The sequence below is a fragment of the Choloepus didactylus genome, chromosome 4, assembly GCF_015220235.1.
Source record: "Choloepus didactylus isolate mChoDid1 chromosome 4, mChoDid1.pri, whole genome shotgun sequence".
NCBI lineage: Eukaryota > Metazoa > Chordata > Mammalia > Pilosa > Megalonychidae > Choloepus > Choloepus didactylus.
In genome coordinates, this window is record NC_051310.1 from 117272495 (window position 1) to 117289765 (window position 17271).

A 17271-nucleotide genomic window follows, 5' to 3' on the forward strand; every position below is an offset into this window, starting at 1 on the left:
AGAGACTGATATAGTCAGAACTGTGATGTAGGAAGGTTAAATTCACAGTGGTGTTTGTGATTTGTTAATCGAGTTATTAACAAGACTGGATTTAGACAGTATACTCAAAGGGAACACATCGCAATAGATGAGGTCATTTCAGCTGACTTTAAAATTAGTGTCAAATATTACAGCAGCATTTCATTCTGAAAATGGTCAAAATGGGAGGCAAAAAGAGAACCCAAACAGTGGACTTTAGCTCTGTTTGAAAATTTGTCAAAGAATTCAATAAGACATTAGTTATAATTGATATTTTTCTGCCTTGCTTTCTTAATTTTAAATTATTGTTAAATTTTTTTAATTATTAAAAATTTTTATTTTAATATCATGAAAATAAAGTTTGTGTTTTTGAAAGAATTGAATTGGTGTCACTGTGAATATTTCCTTAGAAATAAATGGTTTCAGTGTCATCAAATTTCAGTTGTACTGTTACATGATTTCTAATTCTTTGACTTTAAGTTTAAGCATATTTTACATGTGAAATTAAAGGTGTCTTTTAAATGCTTTTCACTTTGGTTATTGCTGCCATGCGGATGCAGGCACACATTCAGGGGAGTTCATATATGGCTTGGAAAACATTGTTTACAAGGACATCAAGCCTGGTGGGTATGCATGGTTAATTATATTCAGCTATATAAAAAATGATATTCTTATCCACGGTTGTGCTTTTAATGGAGCCCATTTGATGGGGTACCATTCTTTTAGATAATATGGAAATGTAATTCATGTTTTTCCCATCTATCATCATTTTCTTTCTTTACTTTCTCTAACCATTTATTCATCCACTAAATATTTGAGTGTCTTCTTGTGGCAAGCATTATGCTGGATGCTGGTTGTTCATGGGGTAAACAGAGATACTCTACTGCCTTTGTGAAGCTTATACAATAGCTTTCAAATCCTGACAGCCTTTTTGATGTTAATTCTACAGTACTGTGATTTTCTACTAAGCAATTCCTCAACTAAGTAATTCCTCTCCTACAGCAGTGGTTTTCAAACTTGTAAAAAGCAGTGAACAGATCCCTTTGTCAAAAAAAGTGAGACTTTCTTCAAAACCTTGAGCATCTGAGCCTTCTCTCATCATCCCCAATTTATGTCACTTTTGTAAACTCCTGAGGCACCTCTAGACCACTGTTCTTATATAGCATGTTCAGATTTGAAGCTTCACAAAAGGTAAATTTGATGTTTGCTTTAGGATTTACAGTAGGAATTTAAAGTTTGCTTTAGGATTTACCATAGGAATTTTTTATATACTAGGAAATTTACAAGTACATTTAAATAACAATTTTTCATTAAAATAATTTGACTTATTAAATTTTGTTTTATATAGTTTTTGAAGAGATTGTTATATTTATTAGTCATACTTAAAATTTGTTTTGATTAAATGGCAAATAGGGTCTATATCTTGAAACTTAGACAATAAGCATCATGTTGGGAATTCCTTATTCTGATGGAAACTTGTGTAATATTTAGGTTCATTATGACAAATGGAAGAAGAATTTGCAGGGCAGACTTTACAGCATTGAGTGGAATTACCCTGAAAGTAGTTTCCCTTTTAACCGATCTGTCCCTTTAGTACCTGTGGCTGACTAACTTTGTTAATTTGTCTTGTAGTTAACTGTGTTTAATGTAAAAGATAGCATGGAAATATTCATAGCTCACTGTCCAATTTTCTAAGTGATAATTAACCCAAGCTTCTGCAATCTACCAGTGGTAGTATTTTCTGATCCTTCTAGGAGTAACTTGCTTCCAAGATACAAATGGACTTCAGTGGCCCATTCAAATACTTAACAAAATCATTGAGCAGCATTGTTAAAAAAAAAAAAACAACAACACAGGGGTCACTATGAAGGAAAAGCTAATTGATTCAGAGCTTCTTTTTTTTTTTTTTTTTAAAGGTATATTAGCTTGGATAGAAAACTAGGCCCAGAATATTGGTGATTCTGAAATGAGAATAGAGTAGTTGATTTTGTTGATGATACCTTCTTTCAGTTGGCCAGGACTTTAATGTGTAATCATGATCATTTCCTCTTTTCAGTTTACAAGTATATATATTTTTTCCTCATGTGACTTCAGTTTTTTTCTTTTTTTCTTTTTTTTTTTTATTCTGGAGTAGTGGTTCTCAAAATGCCAAAATTATTTTCATAATAAGAATAAGGCATTATTTGCTTTTTTTTCACTATGTTGACATTTGCACTGGTGATGCAAAAGCAATGGGAGTAAAATTCCTGGTAGTTTAGCAAGAATCAACTGAGTTGCATCAGACTGTACTAGTAGCCCATTGTATTCTTTGCCACCATGCACTCACAGTAAAAAATAAAAAAAAATAAAAAAAAAAAATCTAGTTTTGGTTAAGAATGTCTTTGATGAAACAATAAAACATTAATTTTTATAAATTTCAATCCTTGAGTATGTGTCTTTTAAATATTCTGTGTGACAAACTAGGAAATATATATAAAGCACTACTAAAGTAGGATGATTGTTTCTAGGAAGACTGCTTGAGCACTTGTTTGGGTTGTGTGTTGAACTAGCTGCTGTTTTCATGGAGTACCATTTTTGCTTGAAAGAATGGCTAATAGACCATTATGTTTGGTAGACACTTCAAGAAAATAATGTCAAGAAAAAACAACTGACAGTGTTTGTTGGCAATGCTAAAATTTGAGATTTTGAACAAAAATTAGAATTTTGGAAAACTTATATTTGTGCCCTGAGCTTGACAGCTTCCCAGTACTTAGATGGATGAGATTGGTGATTGGTTTAAACATAGGGTATATGTCATTGAGATCTAAAGCAGCTAGAACGAATGTGAAACCAGAGAGATAATAGTACATCAGAGAAGAAAAGAAAGTGATGATAGAATCTAACTAAACCCAGGCAGTGAAATCTCTGTCTCTGAAAGCTGTTTTAGCCAAGTGGCATGCTTTTTAGGGTTAGGCTGGGCTTTCTTATTTGTTTTCAAATGATTTTTCTTTGAGAACTTAGCTTTTTTCTTAATGTTAATTTATGAATGAGAATGAGTCAGAGATTGCTACTGTGGCAAGAGATATTGATAATAGTAACATCTAGATTCTGTTATATCTTCATTAAATATTTTTTCTTAAAATTCAGGTTTTTTTCTTGTAGTCCAGGATTTGGTTCTTAAAAATTATTTTAGTATTGGCACAATTTGCTTTAAAATATGAGGGAAGAACAGATTTAAAATTTTGAGCTAAATTTCATGTATACTCTCAAATACATATAACATTAATTCAGTTTATATCTTCTATTTTAATGCCAAAATGTGGATTCTTTGATTCATTTGAATAGGTACCTATTGTATGCTTTGTGCCCAGATCTTAGGGTAACTCCTGTCCTAATGAAGCCTCCCGCCTGGGGGCATAACAATCCTGCAAATACTTCAAATACAGTTTAATCACTGCTTGAAGTCTGTGGAAGATGCAGGGGTAGGTAGTCGTGGAGCTGCTTGGAGGAGTCAAGGAAGGCTTCACTAAGGCAGTAGTACTGGACTTGAGATTTGGAAGCCTGGTGAAGACCTTCAGGGAGGGCAACCCGAGCTCAGGGAGTGACAGGTGTAGACATTAAGCATTAGAAACTATGACTTATTCTGGAAGTATAAATATTATTTCTACAGTATGCAGTGCAAGAGTGAGTGGTAGGAAATAGAATGGAATAGGGAGGTAGAGGTCAGTTCATGAAAGGACCTTCTGTGTCATGTAAACACTGCATTTTTATTTTTTCTGGTACGTTGCAGAAAGCATTTAAAGAATTTTGAGCTCTGATTAGTTCTTTAGATCAACGTGGTATCAGGATATGGAGGTGAGGGTGGAGACTAGAGGCAGGGAGACCATACAGAGACTCTCTTAAGAGTTCAGACAGGAGATGATGTCTAGTAGGCAGTTGAATATAAAGATTTGGAACTTTGATAAGACAGGTATTGGTTAATGCCATGAGGTGATGGAGTACCAAACAAAACAGATATTATCATGTAGTTCAATGTTTATTTTATGCTCTTTTTGTAATCTTTATGTCCTGAAGACACTGAAGAATTTTACTGGTTAGTTATATCATCCAGAGGAAGTCATCTGTTGGCAAACCATTCATTTCATTTGTGTTCCTATGTTTCTACCACACATTTATCAAAACCTTTCTCTGCAAGTTTGATATTCTGTCATTATTACATTTCCAACATTTTGCTAGCATACTGAAATTAAAGTGAAACTTTGTATTGTAAAAAGTCATAAATATTTAAAAGGGCATTACATACGGATATTTTACCAAATTTTGGTATTATTGTACCTGCCTAGTTATCATCTAGATGAAGCAAAGTTATGCTTTATAAACCGGATGGACTTGTGTTTATATTGAAATAATAAGTCAGTTTGGAATAAGATTAGGTGCATTGTACAAAAATTTGATGTCAGGAAGAATTCTCTTGTTTTCTTTTCTGTCCTCTAGTTTGCTAACTTGAATTTTATCCTTTTCTCACTAAAATGCTTCCACTGAGAAGGACGTAAACGTAAAAAGTACAAAAAACATTTTAGGAAACCTTTTAAAGGTCTTGATCGCTCAAAAGGTAGGTAAAAGTAGCTTTTTATGCTATGTGTTATTTCTACACATTGCCACTTGATAACTGTTTGGAAGGTAAAATGAATGTTGGATTACAATGTAACTTCAAAAATAAGTTTTAAATTGGAAATGCTTATTAAATATAAATAAAATAAAATAAAACAAGGACACTAGAATAGGCTGTAGTTTCCATTTAGTAGTGCCTTAGCTATCTTTTGGTCATTGATTTATTAGGTACGTGAGAGTTTCAACTCTTGAGTTTGTATTTTTTCTGTTTTTTTGTAGACAAGCCAAAGGAAGCCAAAAAGGATACATTTTTGGAAAAATTGGCAACTCAAGTAATAAAAAATGTACAAGTGAAAATCACAGATATTCATATTAAATATGAAGATGATGTAAGTAGTTTCAGTTTACTTGGTTTAACTGAGTAATAAATATGTATCTTATGATACAAATTCTCGATATGTCTATATTGAGATTATCTGTAGCTAGTTTTAAATCCAAGATTGATTTTTTTTTTTTTTTAATGATGGGCACATCATCGTATCTCCTTTCCTGTATGGTTAATTTCATTGTGCATTTATGTATGTGTGTAAATATACCATAAAACCAACATATGCTCCTTTACATAGCTTATATAAGAGACTGACCAATTGTCTCTTTTTACTGATAAAAAGAATTAGTTCCAAGAGGTGGTGAAATAACAAATGGTAATGGTAGTTGGCAGAGAGGGATCTAGAACCCAGGTCAGTCAAGTGATAGTCCCATTCCCTTTATATTCTACCACATTGGATTGAATACCCACAACCACTAAAACATACTAGTGAAAAAATAGATTTTGAAAACAAACTTCATTTCTAACCAGAAATTTAACATCCATTGATTAAGGTCTGTTTCACTGATTTATTTTAGTTAAAATATAATAAAAGTTTTGAACTTACCATGCTTTGCTTTGTTTTAAAGTTTGAAACATATGGAAGAAACTTTGAATTTTTTATTTACCTGAGAAATTAGAAATGTTATTCTATCTCTGCCAAGTGTTTGTGCTCTGTTTTTTTTTGTTTTTTTGTTTTTTTTTGCTTTAAGTTTGGATTGAATTAAAGGAATACTGACATACAATGGAGTTTATTTTCCTTTTTTTTGGTAAATTCTTTATGTAACTTACTATTCAGTAAGATACATGCCTAGCTTTTCCAAATGTACCATTTCAATCTTGAACTAACTTTATATCTTGGTTTTATTGAGGCATGAAGCTGAATATTGTTAACAAATAAATATCAAAAACCTTGTTTATAACAAATTAGAATAAAATGTACTCAACACATTATAGAAGTGAAAGAATTATTGTTAAAACTAATGGCATATTGATGAATGACAACATTAGTTTGAACTTAAGGCTTTTTACTGACCAATATGCTTGTAAAAGTACATTATTTATTGCCCTTTAATAAAGAAAAATAGAGAGTAGACCTAAATAAATGTCAAGACATTCCAGGTTCATGGATAGGAAGGTAATATTAAGATGTCAGTACTACCCAAAGTGATCTACAGATTCAACACAATACCTATCAAAATTTCAGCAGCTTTTTTTTGAAGAAATGGAAAAGCTGATCCTCAAATTCATATGGAATCAGAAGGGGCCCCAAAGTGCCAGTCAGTATTGCAAAAGAAGAACAAAGTTGGAGGCCTCCCACTTCCTGATTTCCAAACTTACTACGAAGCCACAGCAATCAAAACAATGTGATACTGGCAAAAAGATAGACATATAGACCAATAGAATAAAATTTAGAGTTCAGAAATAAACCTACACTTATAGATAAACTGATTTTTGACAAGTGTGCTGAGTACATTAATTGAGGAAAGAATGGTATCTTCAAATGGGGCTCAGAAAACTGGATATCCACTTGGAGAAATTCAAGTTGAATATTACTTCACAGCATATACAAAAATTTACTCTAAATGTATTAAGGACCTAAATATAACAGCTAAAACCATAAAACTCTTGGAAGAAAACATAGGATTTGGATTTGGTATGTCTTCTTAGATATGACACCAAAAGCACAAGCAACAAAAGAAAAAATAGATAAAATGGACTTCATCAAAATTAAAAACTTATGCATCAAAGGACACTATCAAGAAAGTGAAAAGACAGTCTACAGAATGGAAGAGAATAATTGTTAGCCACATATCTGATAAGGACTTTACTATCCAGAATATATAAGGAACTGCTATAGCTGAACAACAAAAAGACAAAAAGTCCAATTTAAAAATGGGCAAAGGACATCTCCCATGAACATATACAAATGGTCAGTAGGCACTTAAAAAGATACTTAACATTACTGGTCATCAGGGAAATGCAAATCAGAAACACATAAGATACCATTTCAGTCATTAGGATGACTATTATTTAAAAAAAATAAACAAAATAACAGAATTGGTGAGGATGCAGAGAGATTGGGATATTGGTGGAGCTGTTAAAGTTTCTTTTTTTTTTTTATAGCCACTGTGGAAATGAGTTTGATGGTTCCTTAGAAAGTTGAACATAGAATTATTATATGACCTGGAAATCCCACTTCTCGATTTATACCCCAAAGAATTGAAAGCAGGGACTTGAATAGATATTTATATACCAGTGTCTGTAGTGGCATTATTCACAATAGCCAAAAGGTGGAGACAACTTAGGTGTCCATCAGCAGAAGAATGAATAAACAAAAGGTGGTGTAGACATACAATGGAATATTATTCAACTGTAAAAAGGAATGAAGTTTTGATATATGCTGTTACATGGATGAACATGTTGAGTGAAATAAGCCAGACACAAAAAGACAAATACTGTGAAATGTCACTGTGATGGTTAAGTTCATGTGTCAACTTGGCCAGGTTATGGTATCCAGTTGTTTGGTCAAGCAAGCACTGTCCTGATTGTTACTGTTGTGAGGATATTTTGTGGGCTTAAATCATTAGTAAATTGACTGCATCTGTGACTGATTACAATCAACTGAGGAGATTGTCTTTAACAATGAGAGAAGTTTCAGGCTTTAAAAGGAGAAATGATGATTTCAGCAGTCAGAGGAGAGAATTTCCATTTCTACTTCAACCAGCCAGCTTCTCCAGGGGAGTTTCATCAAAAACCTTCAACGGAGTTCCCAACTTGTGGCCTGCCCTGTGGGATTTGGACTTGTCCATCCCCACAGTTGCATGAGACAATTCTTATAAAAATAGCAATATTTACATAATACACGCACATACACACATATCTCCTCTTGTTTCTGTTTCCCTAGAGAACCCTGACTAATATACTCACTGATATAAAATACCTAGAATAAGCAAATTTCATAAAGACAGAAAGTAGATTACAGATTACCAGGGGCCAGGACAAAGGGACGGAAAAGGGAATTATGTTTAATGGGTGCCGAGTTTCTGTTTGAGGTGACGAAAACATTGGGGCAATGGATGTTTGTGACAGTAGCACAATATTTTGTATTTAATTACATCACTTAATCGTATGAGAGTGGTTAAAATGGGAAATTTTGAGTTGTTTGTATGTTACTACAATTAGAAGTTAAAAAATACAGAGAGGCACAGGAGTGGGGTAAGTAAAAAAGTCATATTTAAATTAATGTCAAATATATATTAAAATATTTATTTAATAATGTATATTTTAGTAACAAAATATATTAATCTAAAAAAAATCAAAAAGTACAAAGGGATCTTCTTGTGTCTTATCTCTTTTTATGTGACTACCTAGAAATCGTAATGAAAATTATCTTAGAGTGTAAGGAGTAGGGGTAGAAAATGTGCAATAATTTGTCGTAAAGATGCTCATTACGTCTTAGCACTAGTTTGTAAGTAGTGCACTGGCAACTGAGAAATTGTGTTTTATAAAAATTCCTTCTGAAATAGCTGCCAGTTATTTTGAGATAGTTACCTGTAGGTTTAAAAAGATGACTAGGAGATTAAAGGAAAATATGTTTTTTTCTCAAACAATTATATATCTGATTTTTATTAAAAACAGGCTCATAAAGCCATTTGTGCTTTTCAACTATAGCAGAACATTAATTTCTCCTATTTGAGGAGAATCCATGTGACTGTACTCTGGAGTCCATGTTGGATGATTGAGAACATTTTGCTTTTTCTCTTCTCCCTGATTTCCCTATTTTCTTTCCAAAGTTGGGTTTTGTGACTGACTTGTAAACGCATTGCCTTGTGCTATCTTTTGTATAGAGTGAGGGCATGGATTCATTAATGTCATCTTTCTTCCTTATAGGTCACTGATCCAAAGCGGCCTCTTTCATTTGGTGTCACGCTGGGAGAACTTAGTCTGTTGGTAATGTTGGCCTCATTTAATGTTTCTGTTTAAGGTATTATTTCCAAGTTACAGGGTGCATTGCCCAAAATCAACTATAGCTATAAATGGCTATTGTAGTTAGAGCTTTCCTAGAATTTAAAAATATTAGTGATGCTATTATTGCATTATTGTATTATACTAAATCATTACAAAATAATTTTGTAATTATTTTGATTTGTCTATTTGAATTTAATATCAAAATACCAATATCATACATTTTGAGTGAACTAAAAATTGAATCCTGAGCAGGTGGAGAAATTAGGGGAAGATAAATTAGAGTTGCATATTCATCCTTGGCACAAGTAGATGGAATTCCCAAATAGCTTATTCATGTGTATATGTTTACATTTGTGCATGTCTGTGTGTGTGTATTATACTGTAGTTTAGGTGAAGTAATTCATTTTGATTAAGTATTTGTAATGCAGTCTTTTTTTTCTTTAAGTCCTTAAAGGTAGAGAGTTTTGTATACCCAGGCTGGAAAGTTTTTTTCTATTATGGGCAACTAAGTGGTAGGAAACATGTTCTGGGTCATATAAGTTAAAGAAGAATAGCTAAATTAGTTTTTTCTGTAGAGAAAAATATGTGGTTCATTTATATACTTTCAATAAAGTTAAGAGCAGTGGACAATAAATCATACTGAGTACAGGTTTGCTTTAAGATTAGTTGTATGGAGAGGACCTAAATAGGGAAAGAAAAGAAAGAAAAATAGAAGAGAGGTGGATTGACAGAAACACAGAGATAAAGAAAGACAAATTCATTTTAGAAAATGAATTTGAAGTAGCTTTCATTAAAAAAAGAGGTATAGATTAACCCTTTTAAAGAGATCAGATCTGTGTTCTGAAGGGTAGAGAGAGAATTGTTGCAGCAAAAATACAAAAAGCCATATATATCCCATTATTTAATACCAGGCATACTATTGCATATCGGTGATGTGAATTTCCTAAGTGTGTGCTATTGTTTGATCCTCAGACTCTTCGTACTGTTTTGTTTACCTGCATTACTCTCTTCTCTTTGCCTGGTAATTCTACTCAGGTTTTACTTATATGATTGCCTTTTTTTTTCTCATTACTGTTTTACTTCCCTTCTTTTATGCCTTCTCTCCTCCATTGTATATATTTTTTCCATTATATTTTATCAAAGCACCTGTGATATATTGTACTGGTTACCATTGTCAGTTCTTCTTCTATCTAAACTTCATTTATTCACTGATATAATAGTGCCTGCCTGTTAGTGTTTTGTTATGATTAAATGAGGTAGTTTATGTAAAGCACTCTCCCTTCCTCCCTTCCTTCCTTCCATCATTCCCCCTTTCTTTCCTATTCAATTTCTTTCTCTAAGTACTCCTTCATGTAAGCATTTGAATATATTCAAATGTTTCCTTTACAACAAAATGAAAAAGCCTTCCCTTAACCTTCACACAGACCTCATCTAACTACTGCCTTGCTTTTCCCCTCCTCTTTCTAACCAAACCTTTGAGAGAATTTTCTGTGCTTGCTCTCTTTACTTCCCCACCTCTACCGACTCCCTATCCATTGTACTCTAACTCTACTACTCCACTGAAACTGTTCTTAACAAGTTTATCAGTTACCCCCTTGTAGCTAAATAAGTTTATTTTCATTTATCTAATGACAGTGTTTGCCATTGCTGACCATGTGGTCCTGGAATCATGCTGTGGTTTTTATACTCTACTGTATATCTTCCTATTTCACCATAATTATTTTGATTTTTAAAAAAATGTGAATCTTCTTCAGTGGCTTATAGACTGTCTGTTTTGTTCATACCCAATTCTTTTCACAGTTCAGACACATAATAGTGTAACAATTCTTTGATGAGTGAATGAATAAATGAACACAAAATTAACTGAGAACCTCCTCATTTCTATTTTCATTATTTCTTTGATTTTGTCATATTTGTTTGTAAAGAAACGGATAGCTAACATTAGTCAACATTAACTAGGTGCCTTTCCTTTCTAAGTTCTTAAGCTCCAGTTCTTAAAAATTAGGGCACTACTTTGTGAGACTTAGACCACATTTCTACAATTATTCTCTCTTTCTTTTTAGACTGCAAATGAACAGTGGATTCCATGCATATTAAATGAAGCAGAAAAAAATATATACAAGGTATTATATTAGAATAAAAATTCCTTGTTAGTTTCCAAGGTGTAAACATTTACGCATTTTCTTGAAGAAACCTCAGTGGAACAGAACATGTCATTAGAGTGAGAGTTAAAAGTCTAGGGTCTGGATTTGACCTTCTTTAATTACTTATTCTCTCTGAGCTTTAGGTTTTTCGCCTGTCAAATGAAGAAACTGGATCAAATCAGTATTCTCCAAATGGTATTTTATGGAGTGTTAGGTAATTGAGATTTCTTTAGATACAATAGAAAAAATACTATCAAGTAAGATTAGTGACTGAAGTACTGAGTTATACATAGTTAAAAAGACATGTTTCATTTTGTTTTAAACAACTTCACAATGCTTTAAATATGCTAAAAAACATTGTGAGTTTCCAGGAGGGATGTATAGTATATAGCTTTCCCGACCTTGTTGATCACAAAATCCTATTCCTCTCCACTCTCCCCCCAAAACAGTCATTGGTACTCACTTAGAGGTTCATGTCTTTCTTATTCAGCAGAACATTTACAGGACCCGTTAAATACTAAATTCTCAATAAATATTTGATAATTGAGTGAATTAATCCATTAGAAATCGTGTTCCTTGAAACAATTTAGCAAATGCTAGCCTTAATAATAAATTGTATGAATAATATGAATATGTTTTCCCTATTTTGGCATTATTTTCTTTCCTTTAGAAATTTGACATGACGGATTATTTTGGAGTAGTGAATATGAGAACATACTTTTAATATTGATTCATGATTTCGATGTGTTACTTGTTTGATCCTTTTCATTTTTCTTTTTTAGCTTATACGACTTGACAGTCTCAGTGCTTACTGGAATGTAAACTGCAGTATGTCTTACCAGGGAGCAAGGGGACAGATCTTGGTAATGTTAATTTTAGTGTGTACATGGAGGAGCCAGTTATTGACTCCTTCAATTTGTTTAATGTAAAAGGTCCTTCCTGGGGACAGAATATAAGTCATTTGTTTACCTTGCATGCGACTAAATCAGGAGTATGAAACACATTTTTTTGGGAATCTATTATATCTTTAAAAGAGCATTTTGTTATTTTTGTTTTAGTATTGTGGTAACATATAAAACATAAAATTTCCCATTTTAACCACTCACAAGCATACAATTCAGTGGCACTAATTATATTTAAAATGTATGCTACTATCACCACCATCTTTTACCTAAAATTTTCCATCACTTCTGTACCCATTAAGCAGAGTCCCCATTTCTGTACCCTATTCCCTCACCCATGTCCCTGCCTCTAAACTGTGACCTTTCTGTCTTTCTCTATGAATTTGCAAATTTAAGTGAAATTATATAATATCTGCCCTTTTGTGTCTGGCTTATTTCACTTAACATGGTATCTTCAAGGTTCATCCAAGCTGTAGCATGAACTTCATTTCCTTTTATGACTAATATTCCATTGTATGTATTTACCACATTTTGTTTATTCATTTGTCTGTTGATGGGCACTTGGGTTACTTCTACCTTTGGATATTGTGAATAATGTTGCTAAGAACATTGGCGTAAGCCCTTCTGTTTTTGATGGTCTTTGTGGAATCAGTCACTAGACAATGAGAATAGATACTATACTGTTAAATTCAAACTGCATTTATATATTTTTTACATTCATTTTGATGGCATTCTTGTTACATCATATGTTTCATATGGTGATGATTACTTTAGGAGTATTATAAAGAAAGATATCTTTCAGATCTAAAGAATATTTCCTTGGCAAATGTTTGAAGTATTTATGGTTATGATTTCCTGAACAGTGAAAGATTAATTCAAAACTTCAGTGTACTAAGCCAATCTTAGTCAGATGTATTTGCTTAGAGGAGAAAGGCAGCACAGTTGAATATTTTGGACTGAATTAATTCCAAGGTTCTTCCTAATTTCTCAGATACTGTAACAAATAGTTTGCTACTGACCAGAAGGTGTTTTGTGATCGCAATTCATATATCTTTATATTCATATAGCAGTATATTTATTTATTTTTATATGAGGGAAACACAATGTTATAATGTTTCTATTTAGAATTTTAAAAAATTGTCTACTTATATATTTTTATACTAAAGAATTGCACCTGAAAATATTGTTCAGTGTTTTTTTTTTTTTTATTGGACTGCTAGTTACAAGGAGGGAAATACAGATACTGATTTATACACCAATTCCCCCCGTCCCCCCTCCCCCCAGTTGAATACATGTGCATTTTCTTTTTCATTCTTATTTAATTCAATTTTCTGTTTAGGATAAGCTGAAAAGTGAAATTCTTACAGGCAGCAATATGTCCCCAAAGCATCAGTACAGTAAGTAATGTATTAATTAATTATAAGTCAAGTTAATTTCATGATACAAAAGCATGGAATTAAATACTTTATTTTAATATACTTATTTTGATAAAGTTACTTTGACAAAGAGAAAGGGAAAATATTAATTTTATACAATAGTTTTATGATAAAGCATATTTAGATTATAACTAATCATTAGGGAATAGATTATAATGTGTACACTGCTGGACAGTGAGAAAGAGAAGGTCATTGTAGCTGTGGTTCACTTTCCGCAAACCTCCCTTGACCTCTATGTTTTCTTCTTACGTTATTATTATCATCTTTGTTTTAGTATTTAGTTTTTTTAAAATAATTGAATCTCTGCGCTGTTAGTGTTCAGATCACTCCTGGCATGTCATTATTGCAATGTTAGGAAAATCCGACCATTTTAGGTACTTCTTAGGTGAGATTTTCTATGGCAGCCTCATTTTTATACCTTTATTTCCTTTCTAAATAGATCTCTAACAAAGCTGCTGGTTTATTTATTCATCCCATTTGTTTTCTCCATTCCAGTTCCATTGTAAAGAAGCTTTTTTTTTTTTTTAATAAACTCCCCTTTATGATCATTCTCAGCTTTCATGCCCATGTTCTTCCATATTCCATGTTACCCTGGTGCACTGTTGTTTCCTTGGTATTCTCTTATAGCAAATTGTTGCTGGTTGGTAGTTGGCACTTCCTCGTAGATTCATATTGCCCTGTATTTAATGATGACAAAGTTTTCATGTGCTGCCAGTTTTTGAAAACGTTTAGGTTTATTGTTTGAAAGAACTAGTTCAGAAAAATCTGCGATTTAATTCTTAGGCATTTTCCACTTAGAAATAACTTGGAAGTCAGTTAAAATTTTTGTGCAATCTTATGAAAATTGTAAATACCATAAGTCACCACAATTTATGTAATTTTAACTCTATTCGTAGCTAAGCCATACCACTTTACCTTGTCTTTTCATCTGCCATAATATAACTTTTCATCCTATTTATCAACTTCAAGAATGTTTTCTATAGTTAATTCTAAGATTATATATATAAGAAATCATTCTGAAAAATCATAAAGTGGTATGCAGTTTTTTTTCTGGGTAAAATAAATTTTATTCATGAATCTGTTGCTAAATTATGCCAGTGATTAAGTAAGACAGAAATGAATCAAGTTCCACTTCCTTTCTTAGGGAAGAAAAGCCTAATTTTATACAGATTTGTAAATAAGCAAGAGTAGAATCATGTATGTTTTGTACATTTCTTATTTAGAAGTAAAGGACTCCAATTTCCTTCCTGAAGTTTTCACTTTAACCATTGAGCTTTACAATTGGTATTATGCAGATAACTAAATGCTTACATGTTTTTTGGTAGTGATTTTGATACATATATTTTTGATAATTTTTCTTACTCTCAGAGTAACAGTGTTTCATAATTATTTACAATTGTTCATATGTAAGAGCATATAAATATATCTTGTCTTCCCATGTGATGTAAGTTTTCCAGCCCATATCAGCCTCTGCAAAACTCTACATGAATCCTTATGCAGAAACAGAACTCAAAACACCCAAACTTGATTGGAACATAGAAGTACAAAATATTGCCATTGAACTGACCAAGCCTCAGGTAAAATTCAGATGTACACTTCTAGCTTTGATTAGCATTGAATCTTGGCTGCTTTTGCCTAAGGAGAAGGTTTTCCCTTCTCCTTCAATGCTCTGGTGGTTTTTTGGGTTCTTTATACTGGGACTTGACATTAAAAAAATTTTTTTTTTTTTTTTTTAAAGAAAGGCTTCAAATTTAAGAAATAGCTTATTTGATTTTATGTTATCTTTTCCTTAACAGTGAAGAATCTTATCAAGCTGTAGTGAATGACACTATTTCCGTTTGCTTTTGTTATTGATGGAAAATTTTAATATGTTTTTCCCTCCTCATTTTAAAATAGCAGACACTTTTACCTTAAATATTATTTTCTTAATTGTTAGAAAAGGCCTTTTGGCAGCTTTTTTTCTCCATTTGTTTCTCAAGCTTGATTATATGTCCAGGGAGTTTGAGTAATTGACAAGAGATTTGGATGTGAAAGGAGAGCAAGACATTAGCTAATTGAAATGAGCTTCTAGCTCAGTATGTGCAGTAAAAATATAATGTGAGTTGTGTATGTAATTTTAAATTTTCTAGTAGCTACTTTAGAGAGTAAAAATAAAAGGTGAAATTAACTTTAGTAACATGTTTTATTTAGCCTAACATATCAAAAGTAGTATCATTTCAACATTTCATCAATGTAAAATTGTTAATGAGATTTAATATTCTTTCTTTTTACCTAAGTCTTTGAAATCTGGGATGTATTTTACTCTTACTTTAAATTCAGACTAGCCACATTTCAAGTACTGAATAGGTATATGGGAATCCTTAGGGAGAATTACATCAAGAAAAATTGGAGAGGAGGAAAAGCTAGACTTGCCCCTTTGTCTTGTCTACAGTTGTGATAACTGTGTATGTGTGTGGATTTTCCTCCGTTTTAGCTGTTTATCAGATCTACAGAATTGCTATTTTTGGTGGTAAGATGAGTGCCAAAATAGCTTTATCTTGCTTTATTTAAGCAGTAATTTTCTGGAGCAATTTGAAAATTAACCTTTAGATAGCTAGTGATATCATGATGGTCCAGAGGAAAAATAAGTAGTTTTAGAAACAGATATATTCTATGTCAGCAATTACAGATATCAGATTTCATTGTTTCTGAGTTGCACATTTATTTCACATTTTCACGTCTCTGAAAATAGGATGTATATTATATTGGTGGTGTGACACAATTTAATTCGCAGCACTTTTTCTTTTGTAGTGAAAACAAAAAATAATGCTCCAACTTATAATTGATGGTTTCTTAAATTTGATGAGATATAGTGTATTATTGTATTATAAGGCAACAATGATAGTCATTGTTCAGGGAATTTGGAGTCGTCTTATACTGAAAAATACAATAAAATGTGGTGCTTGTTCATGTGTGTAAATTATAATGAATATATTTTTTGTTTTTATTTTGATAGTACCTAAGTATGATTGACCTTTTGGAGTCAATGGATTATATGTTTAGAAATGCTCCTTACAGGAAATTTAAGCCTTATCTACCACTTCATGCCAATGGTCGACAATGGTAAGTTAGAATTTGCTTTTATTTTGTTTTCTGAGAAACATATAATCATATCTGAGAATTAAGGATCTTTGTAGCCATGTAATGCACCCACCTTTTTCAATAGGAAAGAGAAAGCTTTCACATATCCCATGTCACTTTTTTATAAACAGAACCTCTTGTACTTTTGCTCCTAGATTAATCCCAAAATATTAACTGAGGCATTCAAGTATTTTAACATAGGCTTATATCCTATTAGTCACCCATTTAGACTTAATGTTATGTCATATGGGAATACTATTAATTTCTTACAACATGGCATATTGTGCCTTTAAGATTTTCATACATACCCTCTTCTTGTAATGGTTTCCTTATATCTCAATTTGTTTAAGTCAGAATTGTGCTGTGGAATTGAAATGTTACTGCTGAACTCTTATAGAAAGACAATTGATAAAAACAAAAAATTGATGTACCTCTAAAATGCTAAAACTCTTTTCCTCCAGATTTTCCTGCCTTTTCTTAAGCCATTATTTTCAAATATTTATTAGCAAAATTTGATTTGCAGGTGGAAATATGCAATTGATTCTGTTCTTGAAGTTCATATAAGAAGATATACACTAATGTGGTCATGGAGTAATATTAAAAAGCACAGGCAGTTGGTCAAGAGTTATAAAAATGCCTATAAAAACAAGCTAACCCAGATTAAAGTCTCGGAAGAAATACAGAAACAAATTCAGGTATATCTTGTGTATCTTGTGAAAGCT

General features: G+C 32.1%; 1 protein-coding gene across 4 annotated transcripts in view; it reads left to right on the forward strand.

The window, feature by feature from the left end:
• The window catches only part of VPS13C (vacuolar protein sorting 13 homolog C), a 202275-nt gene that overhangs the window by 25401 nt on the left and 159603 nt on the right, over window positions 1-17271 (forward strand). For all 4 annotated transcript variants that reach the window (XM_037833799.1, XM_037833801.1, XM_037833798.1 and 1 more), the window contains exons 6-13: window positions 4888-4997; window positions 8870-8929; window positions 11011-11070; window positions 11874-11954; window positions 13333-13390; window positions 14879-15006; window positions 16425-16531; window positions 17073-17244. In XM_037833799.1, the coding sequence (XP_037689727.1) occupies window positions 4888-4997; window positions 8870-8929; window positions 11011-11070; window positions 11874-11954; window positions 13333-13390; window positions 14879-15006; window positions 16425-16531; window positions 17073-17244 (776 nt within the window). The remainder of the gene's footprint in view (window positions 1-4887; window positions 4998-8869; window positions 8930-11010; window positions 11071-11873; window positions 11955-13332; window positions 13391-14878; window positions 15007-16424; window positions 16532-17072; window positions 17245-17271) is intronic.